Raw genomic sequence first — 27,204 nt, forward strand, 5'->3', positions numbered from 1 at the left:
TTGGTCGAAACATCAGACCCTGGATTCCTGCACAGTGCTCGGGCTATATTCTGTTGTGCGTGCAGCCCACATGTGTGGAGTTAAACTTCCTCGTCCTGCAGAAGAAGAAGGAGGATAGAGGGCGTGACGTCGCTGCCCGCAGAGAGGCCCGCACGGTGCAGGAGACCGGGGCAGAGAGGCAGGAAACACCGCAGAGTACACACCGAGCACCGAACAACCGGCAACTTTGCAGAGGAGACACACAGCCATAATGCGGCACCGCCCGCCGACCCGCCAGCTGATGTGACCGTGCAGACGCAGGGAGGAAGCGGCGGACACCACCACCTCTCCCCGGTTGCCTCGCATTGTCGCGGTTGTCTGGAGAGAGGAGGAGGGAGGGGGGGACATGTCCTCGCTAACCGTGGAGGATGACCAGAAATGGTTACCGACACACGTCCAGGTGACGGTGCTGAGAGGCAGGGGGCTTACGGGGCAAGGGCAAGCATGGCACCAGCGATGTGTACACCATCATCCAGCTGGTGAAGGAGAAATATTCGACCGGGTGGTGGAGGAAGACCACGGAGCCCGAGTGGAGGGAGGAGTGCTCGTTTGAGCTGCAGCCCAGCGTGCTGCAGGGGCGGCGGGCGGAACGGAGGCTGTCCGGCCGGTGCAACCGAGCTGGTACTCATCGTGATGCACCGGGCAACATATGGGGTATGGACGTGTTCCTGGGACAGTGTTGTGATCCAGCTGGATAAGGTCTTCCATGAGAGTCAGATGCGTGAAAAACGAGTAGTAAGTTTAGCTGCACATGAATGTCATAGTAATGTGTGTGCATGCTTCTTTCTGGTTTCCCATGTTCATTGAACTCATCAGGGTGTTCTGATCTGCTTTTGTCTTTTTTGAGTTGCTACTCAGTTTGTTTTCAGATATAAAACACAGCTGGTGCTGCACCAGGGCCCCTGCAGACACACCCTCCCTCCTCCCACAAACTATCTGACCACTATTCACCTCACACCAAAAACCTTCTAGAAACATCTATCTCCCCGGTGCAGGGTATCCACACTAGGTTGTTTGTTTGTGGGTTGTTAAAATGTGGTTCCCAAATAGATGAGGATTGATGTAGAGAATCAGGGGATTAATTCCTGTCCCAATTCCAGGGATTATCTAACAGATTCATGATCCCAGAGCAGCAAGGTATTTTTAGCATAACATGTTGTTTACAAAAGCCCACCTACCGAAGTCAAGAGGTGATGTGAAGTTAGATGTTGCTTACATTGCACACATTTTAATGGAAATCTTCACAAACAAAATGACCACTGGTATATCAACTGCTATGTTGTGTTGTAACGTTGAATTAGTGAATGGAAATGAGTTTTCTTGCATGCTTTCATGATGAGTAAGAAATCAATTTGACAGAGAAAGTCTTGATGAACTTAAGTAAATAGGGGCTGTGTTTTAACAAGAGCAAAACGATATGAAAACAACTGTTTACAAACTCAACACACAACTCATGCTGAATAATCCAAGTCTCATTGATACTCAACTCAAGAGATACTTTTTTGATGGTGAAAGTATTACTTTAAACATTTGTCAAATCTCAAAGGCAGTTTCCATCAGTTTATGATCAATATGAGTTTTTTAACTCTCAGTTGCTTCTCACCAATTATTTTCATCATTCATTAGGCTTTATAGATTAATCGTTTGGTATATAAAATGTCAGACAATAGTGAAAATGTCATTTATACGTGTTGGATTGTAGGTTTTTGCATTTGTTAGCATAGAAAACAATGGTCTGTCTGATTTAGGTGGAGAGACTGAAGGCAGACCTTGGTGTTTACTCCTGATACATTTAGCTGAAACATTTCCTGCCATCAAACCATAATGAGATGTGGTGGCATTTGTGTTTACATTCTCCAAGACGAAGCACAACATCTTGAAAAGGATAGTTGTTTGTTTTTTTGCGCAACTTTAATTAAAGTTTCATACTTTTTGTGTTAAACCGGACCTTAAAAAAATCTAGACTGAGGCTATCTGCCTTTTTATCCTTTTGGATAATCATAATCATAATCATAATCAGAATAGCTTTATTAGTCCCACAGAGGGGAAATGTACGTTGTTACAGCAGAAAAAGAGCCAAAGACAGCTTAATGTTTACATATGTTACATATCAAATGTAAAGTTGCCATATTTAGAAATAACAGAAAATAACAAAAAGTAATACAACATGAATAAAATCACAAAATAAATGTTAAAGAAGTAATTATAATAGTAATAAGCTTTATTTGCAAAACACTTTTCATAAACAGGATGCAGCTCAAGTGTTTTAACAATATGGCACACAATACAAACCTTTTGTATTTCAAACGGCTTTTTTTTAATGTGATTTACAAGATCAGATAGTTATTAGATCAGCATTAAGAATATTTGTACGAGTGCCAGAGTATTTTCTGTCCAGCAGTCCAGGATGAGTCAGATTTGGTAGATGATCCAGGACATCCCCCGTCTTTCTGCCACCCTGTACCCTGAATATTTTGGCTTGTCGTGTACACAACGTTCCCTCTCTTCTTCTTAGTTTCCCTGTCCTTTAAGGCAGCTTTCTCTCAGGTAGAGTGTGTGAATATGAGCTGAAAGGAGAAGCAGTCTCCTGTTGGTCACCTGAAGGTTTAGAGTTAGTTTGGGATGTTGAAGCGTCAGCAGTTTGTTTGTCGTGGTACATTCAGAGTCTCCATGTGGTATTCAGTCAATCTGGGCTGGTCAACACTTCCCAAAGTCAACACTGCTCATGTGTGTCACGTCTTTGAAAAAAACATCACCTCTAGTTTGACAGCAAACATCCACCAAAACATGAACCAGATTTCATGAGAAAATATTTGTTTTTGTGCTAATTAAGGCTAGTGCTATAGAGAACCGCAGTGACACGTCCTAAAACCCGGAAGTAAACTCCTTCCGGTTCCTTCGTCAAAAAACAATGCAATTTCTCCATAGGATTTTGGAAAATAGCTCGAAATAAGGTTTGTGGTTGACACACATTTAAGAGACGGATCACGTTTTGTTCAGCCGGATGATATCCACATGTCTACCCTACTTTTATAATTTTCTAATCATAAATCTAAGTCGCCAGAAGCAAAATGCTAACGTTATGCTATAAACGAACTACAGCAGGGTCGCTGCTTCAACGTCACGCCAACTTAAGATCCATATTCAAAACTACAGATTCAAAATTGTTCAAGTTGAAGCGTTTGTTTTAACAGTTTGCAAGAGCGCAGGTACTTGCTTTCAAGCAGAACAGGGCAAACAAACTTAGCGGGAGTGTTTACGTGTTCGGTTGTATTAAGGTACAACGGCCTCGACAACTTCTGTAGTCCTATTCAGCCACATGTTAACACCCATGTTTTTCAGACATGTAAACTCTTCAAAAATCACCAGTGGGGTCACTGCTGATGTATTTAATGTCGTAGAACAAAACGTGATCTGTCTCTTCAATTTGTGTCAACCACAGACCTTATTTCGAGCTATTTTCCAAAATCCTATGGAGAAATTGCATTGCTTTTTGTCGAAGGAACCGGGAGTGGTAAAAATGCTAACTTACTTCCGGGTTTTAGGACACGTCACTGCGGTTCTCTATAGAACGAGATGTTAAAGAAATAATCTACTATTCAAATTGTGAATTAGCCATCAAACCTGACTTCGATATGATTTTTAGTCTCAAATATCTACGACCTCAAATATATCATGTTTTTTTGTTTTAAAAGCAATATGCTGAAGCTATACTCTCTACAAAGCTACCAGACGCCATTGACGAAACAGTAGTTTTTCATTACAGTACACAGAAAAGGTTTTGGTAAATCAGTATCTAAAACGGGTAGTTTGTTAAAAATGTGTGATTAGGGTAATTCAGATCTAACCTTAAAACACCAGATAATGGTGTCAACAGCGGTTATTTTTCTGAGCTGAAATCACAAAATTGTTTACCATCTCAAGTATAAAAGGATGATTTGGCTTTTTTCTTTTTGCATCTTTGAGAACTAACTAAGTTTTGCAGTATTTAAAACAACGTTTTTACCTCAGGATGATTTATGGTTTTGGGCTATTCCCAGTAACACCTTTAAAGTAAAGCTGTGATTTGTCTGATCGTTTAGCTCTCATGATAGAGGTATAAAAGGTTCTTCAAGGCTGATATTTTGTTTAAGGTGAGCTTTGTTTGCATAGTGATAAAACCTCAAAGGAGGGAAGAATAGTGGCAGTAAAGTGTGATAATAAAAGTGCAATCAATTCGTGGCTGTGCTGCTTTTAAAACCAACACACACCTATAAAGCAACATCAAAAGATACCTTACTTACAGATGACCACAATCTCTTTCAAATATGTGTTTGACAGAGACGAAAGTGTCACATTTAGTATTGCAGAGGTTGAGGGCTGTGCAACAACTCCTTCACTGCAGTTTTAATATTTATAAAGCTCTTTAGAGGATGTGGGGGGCGTCACTGTGATGTAGTGCTCTGGGTGGTACATTCAGCAAATGGAGATGCGTCAGGTTGAATGGCTCTTTCTCTGAACCTCAGACTTGTTTTATTTTCTCATCAGTTTTCACACAGTGTTCCTCTGAATCAGCGTGTTCCAGGCAGTGCAAATGAAGGATGAGGTTTAAATTTAGGTTTTGTTAGGTTGGAGGAGATTCATTTTTTTCAGCACGTGATGTTAAACTAGCGAGGATGTGCCAGAAATGAAGACTCAAGTTGTGGATCTTGTGACTTTAGCCTCTCCAAAAATGGAAAAACATGAGAGCTAAAGTGTAAGGAAGAATTTAAATGTAATGTTTATCTGCTCTATCATGAGTTGCAATCGTTAGCATGCACAGCTAACTAGCCTTCTACTTACAGTATTAACTTATTAACTGCTTATAAAACCACATCATTACAAAACTGCATATTTGATGCATAGTATTTTCCCACTTTATAGAAGCTGCTCAAGGATGCTATCAGATTGTAGGCTAGCGTTAGCAGCTCTAGCTTTTCCTATGTAAGCTAAGCAGACAACATGGGTTGTTAGAACAAGATAAAAGTCATAACCTTCATTTTATTTCTTGTCATCTTACATGTATAATAAAACAGCAAGAACAAGGCTGTTTATATACAAAATGTCCATGTATTACATGATTATCAACTTAGTATGCTGCTATTTTCCTGGGACGTGTTAGCTTTAGCCTCAGTCATTTAGCACATTATGATGTATCAAGCCATGAAATTAATATGTCTGATCCTTTTTGTAATATCCTCCATTGTTTAACAGGAAAAACGCATTCAAAAAGTGAGCTGGACACACTGTTCTCCTCTAAATCATGGAGCTAACATTAGTTTTGAAGAGCTAGCTAGATGAAGCTAAGAAAATATGCTAGCAACAGCTGTCTTTAAATGTAATATACAAACTGTTTAATTTAATTTTGCATCACATTTGATATAGTAATTTGATAACCACAAGTTGCTGCATTACAGTGCGTCCAGTATTACACCAAACCAATATTCTGGAAGAGAGCGACACTCTAAATAACCAGTTATTATTATTATTATTATTATTATTATTATTATTATTATTATTATTATTATTATGAGCTTAAATTAGGTCACAGTTATCACAAATTAGCATTGAGAACAACAAATGAACCACATGAATGCTTTTTTTGTAACATGTCCCAACACGTTCTGATCTTTAGTCGAGAATTTGTTCATTAAATGTGAGCAGAGCAGCTGCCCATGACTGTCTGGCATGGGAGGATGCAGTGGCTGTGGTGTATTTGCATGTTGAGCTATCAGTTTAGAGCAGTTTTTTTCCGGTAAGGTGGGTGTTGGGTGCATTCCCCTGCAGGGTCTGTCAGGAGGCAGCTGCAGAAACACCGTGTACAAAACAGTGTCACAGCAGGCAACCCACGTTTTTAACAAAAAAAAGAGATTTGAAGACTTTTTGACTTCACATTTTTTCCCTTAATAATCACGTTCTTCCCAAGAGATTAAGGTTACCATTTCAGCTCTTTTTTTCTGCAGATCAGTGATTCTTCTCTGTGTTGGTGGGGTGGTTATAGCAGTGCTGAGATTTTCATTTTAGATGACCATTGCTTTTTTTCCATTGCTGCCTCAGTTTAACCCCTGTCATATTGTTTATCTATAGGAAGCAAATCTCTGCTGTTGTTTCAGACAAGGGAATGTTACTGAGGCAGGCCTGAGAACTACACCTCCATCTGCTGACTGTGTGTGTGTTTGTGAGTGTGATGTGCATCCAGACAAATCCCCTACTAAGAACAGACAGACCTCCAGTAGCTGCTGGAGAATACGGTCTAATGGACATTAGATGTTATATAACAGCATGGCCGGACAATCCTAGATGATTGAGACTGATTGTTGTGAACATAAAGAGATTTATCAGATTAACTTCAGTAGAAACACATTCTATAGGAAGCAGGATATATTGCAGGCTACATGTAACATATACAGTATTGCTAGTGTCATATAGAGGCTGTTTTATTGCATCATAAATGTCCCATCTGCCTTTATGAGATCCTCATGGAGACACAGTAAATAACTGTCGTGGTTTTGGTGAAAGAAACGTTAACAGTCTCAGCTAGAAGAGAGACTTGTTTCAAAATCTAGGTCACTGTGACACCACATCCCAAATTGTCTTTAGTTCCTGTCAGTACTCAGTTCAGGTCAGAGCACTTAGGTAATAAGCTTGCATGCTAATGTAGGAAGAGCAGCCAAAGCTAGGAGATGCTGGCCCCTACTAGCTTCTCCAGGATTGAGCAATTGTGTAAATATTGTAACACGTTTTAAATGACAAAATAAACATTTTGTTGCATATGAGCCGTAAAATTAAGTGTTTTTCATTTTATTGAGGGGGCAAAGTTGTACAGTAAGATATTGCCAACACTAGCTGTCCAAAACTGATCCAAGGACTGTTTGCCAGTCTTGAAATATTGTATTTTCAAACTGTAAGTTGGTATCTAAATGATTTATTTTACATACATCTCCTTAAGGCACTACACAGGATATAAAGCAATAAAGTGCTAAAATAGAGAAGTAGCCAAAGTGCATTTAGTGTCACAAGGCTCAAAATATAGCTACTTTGCTGAGAAGCATCTGAACACAGAGTTAACTGGAATCTGCTTTCGTAAGTTGGACTTGAATTTCACAAAATATGTCCTCATGTATCACAACAGCACAGTCCAATGGAGCGAACATTGTATTATATGTAGCAGCCTTTGTAAGCACACAGGAACAGCAGCCTGCGATTTACTGTTGCTTTATACTGGGGGTAAACATGGGTTAGGTATTTTACAGGAGGGTTATAATGCTACTACTACTACCGCCACTTACTACTACTACTACTACTACTACTACTACACTACTACCACTACTACTACTACTACTACTACTACTACTAATACTACTAATACTCCTACTACTGTACTACTACTACTACTACTACTACTACTGTACTACTACTGTACTACTACTACTACTACTACTACTGTACTACTACTGTACTACTACTACTACTACTACTAATACTACTAATACTCCTACTACTACTACTCTACTACTGTACTACTACTACTACTACTACTACTACTACTACTCTACTACTGTACTACTACTACTACTACTACTACTACTACTACTACTACTAATACATGTCATCCGTAATTAATACATTTTATTTTTAAACCTTGTCTTTAATAGCATGCAAGGTTTCATTACACCACATAAAATCAAGCAATAAAAGATACAATTTTACTAACCTTACATCTTTGCTTAAAGCTACATAAAAATGTAATTTAACTGACTACTAAAACAAATGTATTAACAGTTATCGTGCATTCCTAGTAAGCTGTTCCCTTAGTCTGCTAAGAATTGGTGGCATTTGTTTATTTTGTGTTTAAACTTTTCACTTTTCTCAAAAGAAAACCTGAGGGTCTGTGGTTTTAAGACACAATGCTGGATTGTGTGAAAGTATTGGGAGGGAAGTTGGTGGTGAGGTTAGAGCTCATCACATCCAGATGTGGAATGTGGTCAGGGTCCCGTCTGCTACTTCTGCTGACGAGGCGGAAATCCAGGCCACAGGACCAATATTAATGCTCCTGCTGGGATGACTTTATATAATCGATAAGGATGGAAAACGTCTAATGAAGTAGCACCTATCACCTACCTTGCATGTTATTGCCATTGTTGCACACACTAAGCCGATAATCTGCCATTTATGGGCGTCGATGAGGGTCTGCAGCTTACTGTGGGTTGTATATTTTGCAGTCTGGTTAGCATCGTTGGCTTTAGTTGGACCTTGCCGCTGGCTGTTTTGCTGAATCAGCTCTCTGTATGGCTGTTCATAATAAGGAATCTGATGCTTCACACTTTAAGAGAACATTTCTGTTTATTAAAGAGGACATGTTATGCATATTTCAGGTTCATATCTTTATTTTGAACCTCGACTGTGACATGTTTACATCCTTTAATATTCAAAAAGGTCTTTATTTATCTCATGCTACCTGTGCTGCAGCACCTCTTTTCACCCCTTTCATAATTTAGATTAGGACCAAATATCTGCAAAACTAGTAAGGCTGCACCTTAAAATCAATGAGTCAAATGATCCGCCTGTGACCCCTCATTTTACGTGATGAATTCAAAGGCCAGCCATCTTTTTCTTCAGTCACATTGCAATAGTGCCTTAATAAGTAATGTGAACAATGTTTCTCACCAGTGGTTAAACACATCAGATAAAAATAGTTATGACACAGCAAGAGTTTCACACCCACAAAGCTTGCTTAATGTCACAATGTCTCAAGGCGTTTTAAGACTGGTTCGGTGACTTGCAAACATCGGCGTTAGCATGGCTGTATTAGTTCATTTTCTAAATGTGACATTTAAATGTCAGAGTTCGTTTGTCTTTTCTTATGTTGTACTGAAGCAAATCGCTCTCGAGGTCTCTGTAGAGGCCCTTTAGCCTCACAGCAGTCCCTTAAGGAGAGGATTTTCGGAGTGATATATAACCTTAAATGCCAATATGTTTGGTGCACTCCTAACTCCCACTGTTGACACAGATCCTGCGCCCTTGGCACCAGTTTCATTTCAGAGAGTCTCTTCTCGGTGGCTCTGATACCACCCAGACTGCCGGAGCCCCGCAGAGACACGCAGGATAAAATAGGTTGATAGCCTACTTGTCTTGTAATTTCAGCCCCGTCCTGCCTTGGAGGGAGGTTTCCAGGGATCGACTTGTTCCACAGAAGAATTTGTAAGCCGAAACCTAGAATAAGCTAAGAGAACATTTTCCTATCTGCTCCTCGTGGATGAGGGAGAGGGGTTAGATGAGGAGATGGTGTCACACTTAGATGGGGTGGGGTGTTGTGATTTCCTGTTTTTGCAAGATGGGGAAGCCGATACGTGGTCATGCTTTGCAGCTTTGGAATGGGTCTGGAAATCTGTGTAGACAAACAAAACAGGCAGAACATTTGAATGTAAAAACATTTTTTGTACTGTGACGTTCATCTGCTATTTTAGTGGATTCAAACCAAAAATGCTATGAGCACAGCGGCCTCGTTGAACTGTACTGCGTGGGACGATAGGAAACTGGGTCCTCTCTAACAGACTGTTCTCTGCCTGTGTACGTGGGCTTCAAAATGTAGCCTGCTGTTTTTGTCTGAGTTGCAGTTTCTGTATTTAGGCCTCATGTTACTTTGTCATGCGTCACATGACCTACCAGCGCAGGTGTTTGAATGTAAAAGGGTGTGCACATTGTTTTGCATCGTCTTCTAAAATACAAAAGAGAGTGTGTGTGTGTCACGAAAATAGGTTTTGAAATGCTTAAAGTAAGCAGAAGCAAAACTATTTCCTCCTGATGTCTCTGTTTTTTTACAGTTTTAATGCCTAATTCAAATATAAAAGCAAAATCTAATAAGACAAAATGCACATCAATCACACATTTTAAAGTTTTAGCGTCACAATCTTTAACAAAAATAAGGGCTAGGAGGCACACTGGATTCATGTCTAGTCTATAGGAGACATTTATGTTTACTTGTTTAGATATATTGTGCAGTATTATTTTGGACACTCTAGTGGTTCATTAGATGCAAATGGATGTATATATGGGGGCATTGGTGACAGCGAAAGCAGGGAACAGATCGAGGAAGCGCTGACAAACCGACAGACTGAAACGTTGCTACAACTTCCAGAATTAAGAAAACCTGGTACGTTTGTATCTATGTACAAATGCTTATTAACACATTAACTGAACTGCATATAACGACAGCATGTCTGTCATACTGTGTTTGCGTACAATCACTTCAACCTTACTGCGTATTAATGGCAACTGTAAAACATTGACAGACATTGGAAACATGAAATTGTCATTACACAGTAGCCTAGATTACAATCCCTGCATGGTCGACGGTATGGTGATGGTCGTAGTAGCTGTACGTCTGCAAAAGAAAAACCCTTACATAGTGCCCAGGTCCTGTGTTTGGAATTTGAGCCCCACCTTTGGCTGCAGGGAGTTGGCCGTTGAATCAGGATCAGCACTGATACTGTTGTTGAAGCATCAATGTGAAACTGGAGTCCACACCTAACAGTGAGGTATGCGAGGTAGAAGCACTGGTTTACAATTTTAGACACTTGAGAAAGAGCCTACTCAAAGTCTTTATGTTTTTTACATGCCTCCGCCCACATTAAGAAGAAGGCACAACATGCTCAGATTTAATTTGTTCACATGCAGTTTGATAATCCGGTAACAGGATTTGACTCCAAAGTAAACATCTGGATTATTATAATTCTGATTGATTTGTATGCAAATGCCACAGTTTAAACATCTCCCTACATCTTTTTAAAGTGTGTGTGTGTATGATGGGATTAGTTAAAGAACTTTCCAGTGTCTGCATATTTCTATTGTTGTCCATTTATGAGCAATGTAATGTTTGTTGTTCCTGTGGAGCTATAAAAAGCATTGGCATTCCTCTCTTTCTCTTCGGTGCTCCGGACTCCACCTTCTTGTTATTTGCAGTTTGTTCTGAAAGGAGTTTGTCTGCTAATTGTTTTCACTGCCACTTGTCTTGGGTGTTAGCCTTGTTTTCAGGGCTGAACTTGAGGTCGAAGGCAGGATGATGAGGATTACATAACAGCCTGTGCTGTGAATTATACGACCAGTGTTTTTCCCCCACTCTGCAGCCTACAATTACACCCATGTTTATCCTAGAGAAGGAAAACGTTCCTGTCTCTTTTCCGATGAAAACAAATAACTTGCATGTTAGAATAGAACTAAAACAATGAAAATAAGGGCACTGAGTTTATTTTTTATTTGTATTTCTTTCCTTTATTTAAGCAGGTGAATCCCATTGAGATCATCGATCTCTTTCTCAAGGGAGACCTGCTGCAAGTAGGTTCCACATGAAGATATAAAATATAAAACAACAGAAAAACAAAAAGGACAGCATAGTTACAGGGATTACAATGTACATACCTAACGACATTTACAGGTACCAACAGTATCCGATTGCATAGCATCTCTCCGAGCTTTAAAAACATTTAGTGGAACCAAATTGCTCAGTTTCCATTCTTTTTGCAGACTGTTCCAAGTTAGAGGAGTTGCGCACCTAAAAGCTTTAGGTCCCTAAGTCAGTCCTAGCACTTGGCACATTTAACAAAACCACATCATGAGATCTCAGGCAGTAGCTACTTTCAATTCGCCGTGTGATCAGAGAGCAGATGTAAGGTGGTAGTTTATCCAACATGGCTTTGTAGATGAAAATGTACCAGTGACTCAGTCTCCGTACAGTTAGTGAAGGCAAACCTGCCCTGGCATACAGGGTACAGTGATGAGTTAATACTTTACAGTTAGTCACAAATCTCAGTGCACTGTGATAGGCGGCATCTAACTTGATCAGGTAGGGCAGGTGCATTCATATAGATCAAATCACCACAGGTAAAAAGGTCACAGTGACTAGCCTTTTCCTGGCCTCAAGTGAGAAACAGGACTTGTTCCTGTAAAAGAAACCTAGCTTCACCCTCAGCTTTCTAAGCAGATTATTGACCTGAAGTTTAAAAGAGAGGCAATCATCAAGCCAGATACCAAGGTATTTATAACAGGTAACCACTTCAAGTACTTGTCCTTGCGTAGTAACAATATCCAAAGTGGAAAAAAGCATTACCTTAGTTTTATCAACATTTAAAATAAGCTTAAGCTCAGAGAGCTGCGTCTGAATAATATTAAAAACAGCCTGCAATTTAACAACAGCCTCTTTAATGGAGGGACCTGCACAATACATCACATTATAGGTCTCATGAATCCAGATCCTTTCAATTGAAGCTATATTACAGGATTACTGCTACTTACAACTTTACAACATGTTAAACATTGAATTATCATTATATAGATTATGTAATGAGGAAGAGATACATCAGCTGCATCTTTTGTCAATATGCATGCTTGATGACCAATATCCAAAATAGGTTAAGGCCACTCAACATTTTTTTTAGTTGCTCTGAATGAATGTAAAATTATTTGGTTGTATAAATTCTAACTTTTAAAGCTAATCCAAGAACTAATTCAAATCTACAGTTCCAATACAATGTAATGCAAAACCAATCTTCTTCGTGGCAAGAAAACTATTAAGTACACATGTAGTTAGAGATTATTGCTAACAGTTTGCTAACATAGCATACCAACAAGATATATGACAACAATAGCACATTAGCAGGCTAACTTGTAATATTCTGGCTAATATGCTAAAAGTTTGATGCTAACTATATTTTACATGATAACAAAAGCTAGATTTTTCCCATCATAAATCCAGTATTGTCATGATTTGTTTTCATGGAATTGTTTTAAATGTCTGGTTTTCAAACTAAACATAATTCATTTTAAGCTAAATATTGTTTGGTGTTAGGACGTCATGTTTGGCTCTGTTGGTCTTTTGGCCATTTTTTAATCTTAAATCGATATACATGAATCAATAATGAAATTAATGTCCTTTGCAGCCCTACAGAGAATATCTGACGCCTTTATGTGTTTGGGTTTTCCCCCATTGTAGTGTTGCCGAGTTTATGTGTAGTCACCCTTCAGGTTTACAGAAAAAAAGGAGGAAATGTTTTTGAGGCGAAATAAAAAGCTCTCTGGTTTCTAAGAAGGCTGTGAAGTTAAAGTGTGAGGTTGCTTCACATCCGTGGCCTGGTTTCTTGTCTTCTTTCATGTTGCAGCTTTCAAGTCTTGTCTTTGAGTTTTAAACCTTTGTTTTTCTGGCTCTTCTTTCGTTTCACATTTGATTTTCTTGTTGACTTAACAGACCTTTTCCCATTTCATCAAGCAAATGTACATCTCACTCATCCTGTAATATATTTGTGCGTTGACACAGTTTCACTTATCTTTTAAGAATGTAGCGCCATTTATTTGCTTTTAATTGATTTAAAGAAAATCACAATAAAGTTTCATTATTGCCATGTAGATAATTCATTACAAGGAATCTGGCTTGGTGTATGGTGGTGCATACAATACACATATTATAAAGAAATATAACTTTATGGCCGAGTAACATGGCGATATACATCTTCAAATGGTTTAAAAATGACAATCTTTTTTAATTGTTCTATATTTTTTCTATCGCAAAAATTGCAAGGCTATATTATTTGCTCCATATTTACATTTCACTGGGTTTTTCACTAATACATTAGATATTGTTTCCGTAAACCGATCCATTTTGGAGCAAAAACTGTTTAAACTGGAACTATGTACACACAGAGTTGTGCTATTTGGGCAGATATGTGTCACTCAGCCTCTCATTTATGAACAAATAGAGAAATGCATCGTGGTTGAGGTGTGAGGTGAAAATAGCCTTGCAGCACAGGAAGTGAAAAAATAAAAGCAGGTTGTGGTTTCAGACCAAGTTTTCAGCCTTGCTCTCTGCGCTCGTTGGCAACATGCCGTGTCAGAAACAAATGTTAACTGGGGGACTTTTTCTCACTCATTTTATTCTCTATAACCGAACAGATGAGACTTTCCCATGAGTCACGGTGCGGTGACCTTGTTGGCGCTGTAACGCCCACGGGTGACAGCGTTTCTAAGAAGTGCTCCTCGGTGCCCGTCCAGAGTGGGAGTTGGGGGCAAACTGTTGGTTTTTATGTCGGACAATCACTCATTTTCAATAAGACATGAGCATTGTTTAACTTCATTGTTCTTTCTTACCCAGTCACTGAAAATAAAACAAACCTCCCCTGGGTATTGTTGGATGTCTGGCCACAAACAGTTGTGTGGTGTAGTTACACACACACACACACACACACACACACACACACACACACACACACACACACACACACACACACACACACACACACACACACACACACACACACACACACACACACACACACACACACACACACACACACACACACACACACACACACACACACACACACACACACACACACGACTGATTAACCCCATTCATGATAACAGTACAATATGATAATTTATTTATTCAATGCTAACACAGATAATAATTCTGTGAAGTGTTTTTTTGTACACCCTGCTATAAGTTGTTTATTTGTAAAAAATATTATTACACTTGTACTATATTTAATACTTTTCCCACACTGGAAATGTTCTTTAACACCTCCTTTTTTTATTATTGAACTGTGACTGAGGCAGCAACTAACGATTTTGTCATTATCAAAGAATCTGTGATGATTATTTTCTAGATTAATTGTTTTAGTAAATAAATTGTGAAAAATGTCCAATCCCTCTCACTCAAAGTCCAAAATAATGTCTTTAAATGTCTTGTTTTTTCAGTCTAAAACCCAAAGATATTCAGTTTAATATATTATTGAACTGTTTCCACTTCTGCATATTTCATAATTGGCAATAGTCAGCTTTATTTATTTAAAAGGTTGGCAAATATTTGTCTGTCAATGTATTCATTGCAGCTCTACCTCCAAGAGGACAAGTGTGAACTTGTTGCTGTAGGTTTATACATTTTCATTAAAGCAAATTTGTTTTAAAAGCTACTTACCTGATCCTAATTCTTCCAATGTTTTCTGTTAATCTCATGTTTGTATTTTCCTCTGTTACAGGTGGTACAAGTTAAACTCTAAGTCGGGGAAGAAGGAGAAGGAGCGAGGAGAAATCCAAGCCACCGTGCAGTTCACCAGAAACAACCTGACGGCCAGCATGTACGACCTGGTCATGACGGACAAGAGCGCCTCCACCTTCGGAAAGCTGAAGGAGCGCATCAAGGGGAAGAGGAGATCCAGCGAGGAAGACTCTTCCTCAGCTGTGCTGCCGAGTGGATACGGCTCCCTGCACCGGATGAGGCAGCGACTCCCGAGCGACGGAGGCGGGGAGGAAGACTACGAGGACGACGAGGGAGGGGAGGCCCGGCGCAGCAAGATGAGGACTTTCTTCCTGAGGGGGAAGCTGAGGAAGTCCTCGGACACTCGCTCCAGCACGTCGCTGGGCTCAGAGAGCAGCGAGTCGTCCCGGGGGGGCAGTCTGAGCCCCACCGCCGGCATCAGCATGGTGGTGTCCGACCTCTCCAACTCCCCTAGCAACAGCAGCAACCTGTCCCCTGACAACAGCCCAGGTGAGGGGGGAGAGTATTTGACTCATTATACAAATCCACAGTCATACTGTACATCCTTAATTCAAGAGGACATTTTATGCTCATTTTCAGGTTCATACTGTATTTGTATGTTATTCCTCTACTGTGACATGTCTACATTCTTTAATGTTCAAAAAGCTCTTTATTCTTCTCATACTGCCTGTGCTGCAGCACCTCTTTTCACCCTCTGTCTGAAACCAGAGGCCAGTCTGCTCTGATTGGTTAACTGGCCGGATCTGTTGTGATTGGTCAACCGCTCAGAGATGTCCCGCCCCTTAGCCTGTCACGTACAATGTGTTGGAGCGCTAGCCAATAGAAGCGCAAGTGTTGCATAGTGATGTTACTATGTTATGGAAGTAAACAAAGGAGGCCAATGGAGGCGTTTGAGACAGGGGGTGAGGGGGGGTTGTCAGAAAAATCTCCCTCTGGAGTGAACTTTGGGATTTTAGCCTTTGCAGACCATTTACATGCACAAAAACCTATATAACACACTACAGGAAAGGGAAACCCCTAAAAGCACAATAGGGCGTCTATAACATAAAAAATGTTTCCTATCTGGGATCATTAAGTACATCTAATATAATGTAATCTAATTATAACACCTACTGAAAGTCTGCTTTTGATCCATCCCTCTGTAAAAATATTTGTCACTGAGCTATTTTATGGTTTTATCACTTCACTAAGCCTCTTAAATAAGTAAGTTCATTGATTAACTGCATTGTTTCTCTCTCCTCTCCACCTCCCTTTTGCAGAGCACACGGCAAACTCTCTCCAGTGTGAGTTTGGAGACGATGCCGGGGAGATCTCCATCATCGTGCCTCCTCTTCCGACCGCGTGGGTCAACGGAGGCGACGCTTACAGTGACCTGCCCCTGGACAAAGGCTCAGTAAACCCTGTGGATTCTCTAGGCCTGCCGCCGCTGCAGAAGTCTTTGCCTCTCTCCGTGTCTTTGCAGAACCTCAGGCCTGCCTCGGCCGCCCCAAAGAGCCCCATGGGAGACGGGCGGCGCTGGTCCTTTGACAAGCCCGACGAGGAGGAGAAGGCAGCCATAGCGGCGGCGTTGGAGAAAAGCGGCCCCATGCTGGGTGACGAGGAGGAGGAGGAGGAAGAGGAGGGATTGGGATATGCTGCTCAAATCAAATCCTCATCCTCCACAGTGGAGTCTGAGAAAAAGCAGAGGAACTTTTTCTCCCACGGGAGGGGGGAGTCTGCGGGGAAAGGGCAGAGTCGGGGCAAGGATGAGTCTGAACAGGCCCCCGCCGCCGAGGAGAAACACAAGGGATGGTTTGGATCAAAGGACTCGAACAGCAAACCCAGGTGAGACACACACACACACTGTGATCACTGAGGAGGGGAATCACACAGCTCCAAGGGTTATAGGATCATGAATGATCTTTTTAGGGTGATTATGGGTCAAGAGGGTCAACAACTGCTGAACCACTATTCCCCTGTATCAGATAACATTTATACTTTAGCATACTTATTTATTTAATTAATGCTACTTTATGCTTTTTCATCACTACAGCTATTTGACGACATCAACTACCTAATGTACAGACTCAGATTATTAGCTAATACAAAATGGGAAAAACTGATAAATAAACATTAAAAACTAACTATAGGTCAAAATATCCACCAGCATTTACGCAAATCATAGTAATTAAATATACATATCATTTTTTGAACATGCCAACCATTATGCATTACAAGTACTATTACTTTTGGTACTTTCAGTATTTTGATGAGAATCAACTCAAGTAACATTTAAAATGTAGGACTTTTACTTTTAAATCCAGGTTGTTTTTACAATTAAGTATTAGTACCTTTACTTGGATCTGAGTATCTATGTCACCACTGGTGACTTGTATACTTTGAGAGGGTTTGAATATAACCTTATCTCACATCATCATTTTATATTTAGTTAATAATTTGGCTGGGCAATGTGGAGAAAATCATGACTTTTTTTTTTTAAATACATCAATATTATCAATTTTCTGATATTATGGGTTAAACTCAGAATCTATAATCAGAGAAGAAACAATATCTTGAAAAGTTATACATTTAATAGTTTACTTTGAACTTCCTGTGTACCGACATGACTCAGTCTCTGGTTACAGCTCATATCTGCAATGCAGATGGGGTGGGGGGGGGGGTGCTCCTTCAAGCTGGAGCCTTGTGCATGGTTCAGTGATAATGTCAGTTTCAATGGAAAGATGATGATGTGAACAATATTTGCTCTCTTTCAGGACGTGCTTGAGTGTGTTGATGCGTGTGTGTGGGGGGGTTTTGTCAATGCATTTGTAATGCGTGTGTGTGTGTGCAAGGAGAGAGGAGGAGAGAAAATCCCATCTCAATTTATTTCCACTTCTTACACAAGCACATTCTTTAGTGGGTGATTTATCTGGAGCGTGTCCTGTACTGCTCACTGTTGTGCATCGCTGCTGCTGTTTGTGTCTCAAAGGCCTGCAGCTAACGATTATTTGCAATATTGATTCATCTGCAGATACTTTTCTAGATCAATGGTGTATAAGTTGTCATAAAATAATGAAAAATGTTTCTTAACCCTCCTATTGTCTTCGTTTCCCCCCCATTACTTTGGTGTTCGCGGTCAAATTTGACCGGGTCCTGTTTTAACTGCTATTACATTAACACAAAAAACATTAATCATCACCAAATTTCATTTAACACCCTTTCAAACTGTAAGTATTGTATCAGACTACTGGTATACATGAACAACTGCAGTAAATATACAAAGAATAGACACTGAACATGTATTGCGTGTGCCAGGTGTGATCCATGTGGGGGGATGGGCACATAAGAGCGGGAAATGTGTCAAATTGGTGTGTGTGTGTGTGTGTGTGGTGGTGTGGGTGTGTGTGTGTGTGTGTGTGTGTGTGTGTGTGTGTGTGTGTGTGTGTGTGTGTGTGTGTGTGGTGTGTGTGTGTGTGTGTGTGTGGTGTGTGTGTTGTGTGTGTGTGTGTGTGTGTGTGTGTGTGTGTGTGTGTGTGTGTGTGTGTGTGTGTGTGTGTGTGTGTGTGTGTGTGTGTGTGTGGTGTGTGTGTGTGTGTGTGTGTGTGTGTGTGTGTGGTGTGTGTGTGGTGTTGTGTGTGTGTGTGTGTGTGTGTGTGTGTGTGTGTAGTGTGTGTGTGTGTGTGTGTGTGTGGTGTGTGTGTGTGTGTGTGTGTGTGTGTGTGTGTGTGTGTGTGTGTGTGTGTGTGTGTGTGTGTGTGTGTGTGTGTGCCAGGTGTGATTCACATGGGGGGATTGGGCACATAAGTGGGTGGGGAACACATCTAGAGTATGTGTGTTTGTGTGTGTGGGTGTGTGTGTGTTTTATCTGATCCGGATGGTTACTAATTCCTTTTCTTTATGTCGGTCATTTTTGACCGGGAACACCATGGGTGTTACAAAGTTGACTAAATCATCCAAAATTCAATGAAAGTGGTGATCAGCAATTGTATATGTTCAAATGTCTACTGTGAAGGATATCATAAAGCCTTAATGCAATCGAATGTACAACTAAAAAGTTATGATTGATGAAAGCAGTAAATCGGTCAGATTTGACCCGAACACAACAGGAGGGTGAGTCCAAGGTTATGTATTTAATAAGATATACAGTAGTACAGAGAAACACACCAAATCTCAATATTTAACTGAATTTTTCGCATGGAAAATTACTTTTATGATTAGTAAAAAAATGGTTGACTAATCGTTGCAGCTCAAAAGTCATATATCCAATTATAAGCTATTTAACTTGTTTTTTGAATGATTTCCCTGACAAGGACCAAAAAGGAAACCACCACAGTATCGTAATGTTTCCTTGCACTGAGCGTAAACAAAATATTGGACCTGCTGATTGAGGCAAAGTCAGCGATTCTGGAGTGTAGTAGACCCAATAGCTTCCTGCCAGCTCTGTATCTTTACATTTTGACAGCCCTCACAGTCATCATTACACCCAGCTGAATCAATTATTTGTTTAAAAAGCATTTAGCTTTATTAAGGGGGCGGTCTAGCAGCAAATATAACCCCGATATTAAATCAATTTTTTTGGCCTCATTAAAAAATGAAATAGCTTTCAAATGTGAATAACAACATTTAGTCCTGCTGTAAAATGTATTTATTGTGTTAATAGATTATTGCACTGTCTCCAAGTTCAAAGAACTCGGGTTAAAACGTATTTTCCAGACAATAAAGCAGCAACACTGCTAAGCCTTAATTAAAACAGTGTTTAAGGGAATAGCAAGAATAATACATATTTAATAATGTGGGTTTAACATATTAGCCATTCTGTATCAATGTATGATTAAGATGTGATTTGAACCAAAACAAACCTGTAGTCGACCTGAGGGATACACACTAATCACGAGGACTGTGTCCCCTTCCTTTCACAGCCTGGTGGTGTCCCCTAAACTAGAGCCCAGCACTGACCCCCACCCCCCTCCACTCCCACCCAGTCACCCCCCGGGTCCCCCTGTCGATCCCCTGGTTTCCCTGCATCACACTAACCCCTTCTCACAGAGCACCTCACCTCCCATGTCCCCCTGCAACCCTTTCTTATCTTTCATCCAGCAAAACCCTTTCTTTGACACCATGCTTAACGCTGAGCCCCTAAAACCTTCGCTGCCTACTCTGCCTTATCTCTCCAGCGCCCGGCCTCCCATAGCTCAGCTCTTTCCGCAGGCGAGTAACCCTTACCCCACCCTCAACGACGAAAACCCAACCGCAGAGGACTCCAGCATTGGCACAAAGAGCGACGCTAAGAAACGACCTCTTCCTCCACCTCCCACATACGAAGAGAAACCTTTAAGCGTGAAGTCGTCCGATCATTTTATGTCTGCCGGGGAGCTGGAACCTGAATGGGACGAATCCTTTGAAGCGTTCGCTGCTGGCAGGCTGCAGTCTCCCGAGGATCTGACCGCAGACTGCAAAACACAGCAAAACACACCCAGTGAGCATTCACTGGAACACTGCAACGAAAAAGCAGCATTACAACCCATAACGGATCAAAACACTAACGTGAATGATGCACTACATACTCAACCTTGCACAGAATTTGTATTTGATACACAGAAATCCAACGCATATCATCTTGACACATTTGCACATTTCCTCGAGACAATCCCAGAGCACACCAGCTTTGAGAATGACAATGACACTTTGAATACTTCCACTAACTCGCCAACACCAGATGCTTTCACTGACCCTCATCAAACTAACGCTGCTACTAACACAAATGACGTTACTGACACTAACGTGCATCCCAGCCCCGGGCATGCCTCGTCTGTGAAGCTCAGCAGCAGCTCCCCAGATCCCACTTCTTCAGGCCTGGGCAGTTCTGCAGAAGAGGATTTCCTCTCGTGTGTCTCTTCTTATTCAGACAAATTCTCTGCGTCATCCTCAGAGGAAGCCGAGACACAGAACTTTGAAAGCAGCATCCTCGGCTTTGAGAAATCATCCGATTCATCTGTTGTAAGGAAGCCCTCTGACTCAGAAGATGACGTTACTGACAGGTCCATTAATCTGGATTTAGGCAATGTGTCTCAACATGTTATGAAGCATGGGGATGGTGATGAAAAGACGGATTCAGACGGCATATTAGCACCAATGTCAACAGTGCTTACAAATCAGCAGTCAGCAACAGAGATAAGAAGTGAGTCACCAATCTTTTCATACTTTTCACCAGAACTACAGCCAAAATCCTACATTTCGTTACAGCCCGACAATGACAAGGAGGAAGCCGAGAAACAGAACTTTGAAAGCAGTACCTTCGGCTCTTTTAAAGAAGAAGAATCTGTTGCAAAGAATCCCTCAGAATCAGAAGTTGACATTACTGACCAGTCCATCTGTCTTCCTTTAGATGATGAAGCCCAGCACAATGTTACTCAGCACAGCGATGGTGGTGAAAATGCAGATTTAGACGGTATAGAGGGCTCATTGGTACCAACGTCCCCAAAGGTAACACATCAGCAGCCTGCGGGAGAGACAGGAAGTAAGGGTGCAGATACACAGTCACCAAACGTTTTGTACTTTTCACCAGAACTGCAGCCAATATCCAAAATATATTTACAGCCTGACAATGAAAAGGGAAAGGAAGGCATCAACAAGAAGGAGGAAGCCGAGAAACTGAACTTTGAAAGAAGCATCGTCGGTTTTTGTAAAGAAGAAGAATCTGTTGTAGGGAAGCCGTCGGAATCAGAAGTTCACAGATCCAATGATCAGTCATTAGCCCAGCACCATGTTACTCAGCACAGAGATGGTGGTGAAAAGGCAGATTTACACGGTGTACAGGGCTCATTGGGACCAATGTCACCAGTGCTTACACATCAGCAGCCTGCAGGAGAGACAGGAAGTGAGGATGCAGCAGACTTGTTACCAGAACTACACACAAAATCCAACATATTTGTACAGTCTGTCAATGAGAATGGAAAGAAAGGCAACAGCTCTGCAAAGGATTTTGTGTCAGGTATCTCTCCTTTTTCAGGCAAATTCCCTGCATCCTCCTTGGAGGAAGCCGAAGAACAGAACTTTGAGAGCAGCGTCCTCCGATTTAGTAAAGAAGAATCTGTTGTAAAGAAGCCGCCAAAATCGGAAGAAGACGCTACTGACCGGTCCAATGATCTGTCTTTAGTGGATTTAGCTAAGCACAATGTTATTCAGCACGGGGAAACTGATGAAAAGGCTGATTTAGACGGTATAGGGGGCTCATTGGCACCGCTGTCCCCAGTGATATCACATCAGCAGCCTGCAGGAGATACGGGGAGTGAGGATGCTTCCAGCTTTTCAAACTTGTTAACAGAACGACACACAAAATCCGACATCTCTTTCCAGCCTGACAATGAAAAAGGAAAAGACATTGGTGAAATGAACACATCTGTAGAGGACTTTTCTAAATTGTTAAATGATTCCTCGATATCTGAAATAAACACAACGGATGTGACGACTCCAGATGATGAACTGTACTCCACACAGCCATCACTACACATCATAACCTCCTCCCCCGATGTGAGGCACGGTTCACCTGACTCCCCCATTGAGAGCACTGGTTTAGGAGGGCAGGATGCAAGCCAGCGTTCAGTTGTACCATTTGGGCTTTTTGACGACTTCCTCAACACCAGTCCCAGCCAAGACTTTCACGACACCATGTTGCACACTTCTGCGTTTGATCAAAGCACCAGCAGCTTCCTCCAAAGCCTTTATGTGAGCACCAACTCGCAGGATTACCAAACCTGTGTGTCTCAACCTTCCTCCAGCGGCTCAGAGCAAAACGAGACGCTGCACTCTGCAAACTCAACGCTGTGTGGCGATCTGATTGAGATTCAGACAACCCCCGAGGCTGCTTTGGACCAAAAAGACTCCAGAAGCCATCCATTTCACGAGGAATTCGATAATATTGAAGGCTCTTTCTTTGGAGCCAAGGACACTACACCAACTCTTAAACCAAGCTTCACGATAGAGGATAACTTCGGTTTACTTTCTGCAGCATCAACAGACCTTTACAAGAGCTATAATCCATGGAATCTCAATGACGAAGCTGTGGAATATCAGCATGTCGTCTTGGGTGACATGTTCTCGAAATCCCCTCAGGCACAAAGTATTACACTACCCCGCTCACACTCTGAAGGCACACTGACACCTGCCTTTGAAGACCTCCTGCAGCCCTCCTATGGGAGCGATCCCGGTGCAATACAGGCGCCCTCCTCGGCTCCTCCTCTGAGCCCTGACCTCCCCTCTCTGACCTCCTTTGCTCCCTCTCTAACTCCTTCAAGTAGTAGCTCCTTTTCCCTCCCTTTTCTTTACAACGCTACGGCGAGATCACCACCCCAGCACGGCAATGCTTGAGGAGATGCACCGGCAGCAGCAGGGCAGCCAATCAGCAGAAACAGGTGAGGTTGCACATGCTTGGGGAAAAGGTGGACAGGAAGCACTTTTTCCCACTTCCAGAAATTCTTCTATCCTGTGGTGTTTTCAGTCTCCGTCTGCCGCTTCCGCCTGCTTTCTCTTCTGTACCGACGACTCTCACGGGAAATCTCTTTTTGTGGTGTGACTTTCTCTTTTTTATCACTTTAAGACTCTCACACACACACACACACACACACACACACACACACACACACACACACACACACACACACACACACACACACACACATACACATACACATACACATACACATACAGCCTGTATGTGTGAGATATATATACACATACCTCCTCTGCAGGTGTCTTGTTGTTGTTGTGTGTCCTGGCTCTGCGGTAACAGGAGGGGAAACAGAGCCTCGGGCCAATTAGCAGTTATTATTTTACCCTGTTTCTAACCACACACCCCCTCCTTCCCAACACACACATCTCAACCAGAAAACCAGGTTTTGCATGAGAGCAAAAGAGGTGTTGTTGTGTCACTGATAGCATTTCCTTTCCTCCTCGGGGTAATAACACATTTTGCACAATTCTACATGTTTGATTGCACCAACGCATGCAATTAAATCTTTCAATTTTCACCAGTATTTCCTTTTAATGAGGACCCTTACACATGCCTAACCTCCTTTTATTCTTGATTGCTAAAATTAACAGTTTCTGGGGATTTGAAAAGGTTGATGTGCTGTGTAGCATCCATGTCTGCCAGGAGGTCCAGAGGACAATATGTTGTGATCAAATAACAGCTAAAACGTTATTACATGCGTTAAAAAAGATATATATGAAAACAATGATGGTTGTATTAATGGGAGTCACTACAGTGTGTAAAATGATTTGTCTGTTGGTGGTAGATTTTCTGGTAAATGTAGGTCACTGACACAGGAAACATGTCTTTCCTGTGTTATTATTGGAGAGGTGTTTCCGTTAACTGGCCAGCTTTGATTTGAAACTGTTTGTGTGATTTTCACAATAAAAGCTAAGTTGCAACCTTTTGCTTGTGACAACTCATCACAAGTTAGGGGCCTCCTTGTTGACAAACAGTAAGTCACTTATTTAACTCGAAATAGAAATAAATGTGATGTGTTTCTTCTCACATTTTTTTACATGAGCATAATAAGGCCTGATGAAGTGAAATAAGTCACAATAAAACATTTAAGAGAATTTAGGAAATGTTAACATAATAGATATTTATTTTTCCCAATATAAACTTGTGTAGCAAAAATGCATTTACAAAAAACTATAGTATACATTAAATTAAAACAAGCCTTGTGTTTTACCCACCGTCACAAGCAGATTTAACTTTTATTTAGTGGCACATAGAAGGATCTTTATATGAAAATCAACGCTGACTTCCCCTCTAGTACTAAAACAAATAAAGTGAAGTCCTTTTAGTTAAATGCATGTTTCCGCATAATTTCAGACGCATCCCTGTAAGACAATTGGCTTTTTTGTTTTGTCATGAATATCAAGAACTTTGGACCTCCAAGAAGACAGCCTGATGGATGTCTTTAAAACAAAATTAAAAATCCACGGAGATGTTGTTGTACCAAGTGTGATACCTGACCATATATGTGTGTGTGTGCTGCTGCAGCCCCCACCCAGTGAAGCCCCTCACCACCACCACGTCAGCGGAGGAGAAGCGGACGGAGGGCCGCTCCGTGCTGGCCACCGGCCTCGAGAAGCTCAAGTCCTCCATCAGCCCGGGGAGGAGCAGCCAGCTGAGCGAGCAGGAGACCAACAAGAAGAAGGTACCGTTTGTGTTCATTAAAAAGATCGAAAAATACTGCAATACTGCCCTTCAGAGGCAAACATGTTCAATGATTAAAACTTATTTATTAATTAAATAACACCTCTCAAGGACAATGTGAGTTTTGGGAAGCTGATCACTGTCTTTCTGGGCAGGCTTTCAAAAGCACTGAAAAGCTTACCTAACAGTGTCATTGCAATTTTATCGCTTTATTATTTTTCTTTCTTGGTAAACGTTGATTTTCAGGCAAGGCATCCTGATAGGGTTTTGAAAATAAGTGGAAAATAATAAATACAATTACTACATCTTGGGTAAAATTACATTCTTCCTTTTTACTTTGATAACCTAAATGCTTTAATTCATTTCTTTACAATGATAGATTACACCACTGTGGTCCTGTTTCTAAACCTGTCTAACACCTATGCTAAGAGTACTGGTTAAGAGTTTATAAAACTATGCCTATTTTTCTTTACACCAGTACCTTTTTGTTTCCACTCCCTGGTTGTCTCCAGTTTGCTTATTATTGTGCTAAAGTTTTTGCATATAGTGTAAGAAAGCTTAATTATTGGGATAAATCCTCTGGTGCACAGAGATCAACTGTAAGTGACATTAAATTGATTGCCATTAAGGCTGAAAAAAAAGGCAATATAATCAACTGAAAGTCAAATTAAAAGACGTAACATGTTTTATCTCTGTTAGCCTTTAAGTCCCCTTCCTGTCTGTCTGTCCGCAGCCTGTGTCGGAGGGGGCGGGCTCGTACTTCCACCTGAACCACAGCGAGCTGGTCGCCCTGCTGGTGCAGCGGGAGGCCGAGCTGGAGCGCCAGGAGGACGAGTTTAAACGCCAGAAACGCCTGCTGGCGAAGCGCGAGGTGGAGCTGAAGAAGTTGAAGCCGCAGGTCAAAGATCTGGAAGACTACATAGACACGCTGCTGGTGCGCATCATGGAGCAGAAGCCCACTCTCCTGCAAGTGCGCTCCAAGCTAAAGTGACCAAACGTTTGCAGTTCACTCCACAACAGCTCTTTAGTCTTTTCACTGCTATGCTGTCCTTTTTGATACAAATATGTAGGCACTGAGAGACGTCCGGAGGGCGGCCATGTTTCCTAGCCGGCATGCTTTTCTGTGCTGAAACTCGTAGAAGGCTTTCGGTTTGGGCGGTTCTGAATGTAGCGGGTCCTCAGGTTGTTTTCAGGTTCACAAAGCAAGGTCACAGAGGAGAGCCCGGATGCTTCCACATTGGAATCCTGATTGTAAAAACAATGATTCCTTCTTTTTTCACCTCACCTCACTTCTATCACCTTACCACAAAATGTTTGAAAGAAATGTAGCGTGTCAGTCCAAAACAGCGTATATCTACAAACCTCACACAGCTTTTCAGCCTCTCACACAGCTGTGCTGCTGTGCTTTAGGACAGGAGAGCCACTCTGATGGTTTACCATGTTTCAGATCATTAACTACAAACTGCATATTCTTGAAATCAAAGCTGGATATTTCTGTAACACACCATCAGGTTTAGATAGATGTTATACCTTCAAGGCAGCCACTGGGTTCCCTTCATTTCAGTGTTGCATGAAACTCAACCTGCAGGGAAATTAAACTGAACATTTTGACGTCTTTTTAATGTCGTTAAAAAGAGGGACATAGTTAAAATAGTGAAAGACTCCAAGATGTAAGATTCGGATTGAACCCTCAAACAAAGCTAAAAAAGCAAAAATAATCAGCATTTTGAAAACTGGTTTGAACAGAACTGTTTCCCCCTGTTTCCAGTTTAATGCTAAGCTAAGCTAATCACATCCTTGCTCAAGTTCCACACTTAGTGAAGGGATTTAAAATAGGTACAAATAATCTCTTCTAACTATAGAGAGGTGAAGTCCCGCCCATCTACTTCCGACCCATGGGACCTTATTTCGGAAAAAATATGTATTGAAGTCA

At 41.3% G+C, this 27,204-nt stretch overlaps 1 protein-coding gene across 1 annotated transcript; it reads left to right on the forward strand.

Annotated features, from left to right (window-relative positions):
• rab11fip5a (RAB11 family interacting protein 5a (class I)) lies at positions 1 to 27,204 on the forward strand. Its single transcript, XM_034139864.1, is given in 10 exon segments — positions 1 to 460; positions 462 to 614; positions 616 to 684; positions 687 to 715; positions 15,084 to 15,592; positions 16,363 to 16,927; positions 20,002 to 23,448; positions 23,451 to 23,489; positions 25,113 to 25,272; positions 26,005 to 27,204. Coding segments are annotated over 10 exon segments (5,304 nt in total). The 5' UTR covers positions 1 to 385; the 3' UTR covers positions 26,263 to 27,204.

Source organism: Trematomus bernacchii, unplaced genomic scaffold (genome assembly GCF_902827165.1).
Source record: "Trematomus bernacchii unplaced genomic scaffold, fTreBer1.1, whole genome shotgun sequence".
NCBI lineage: Eukaryota > Metazoa > Chordata > Actinopteri > Perciformes > Nototheniidae > Trematomus > Trematomus bernacchii.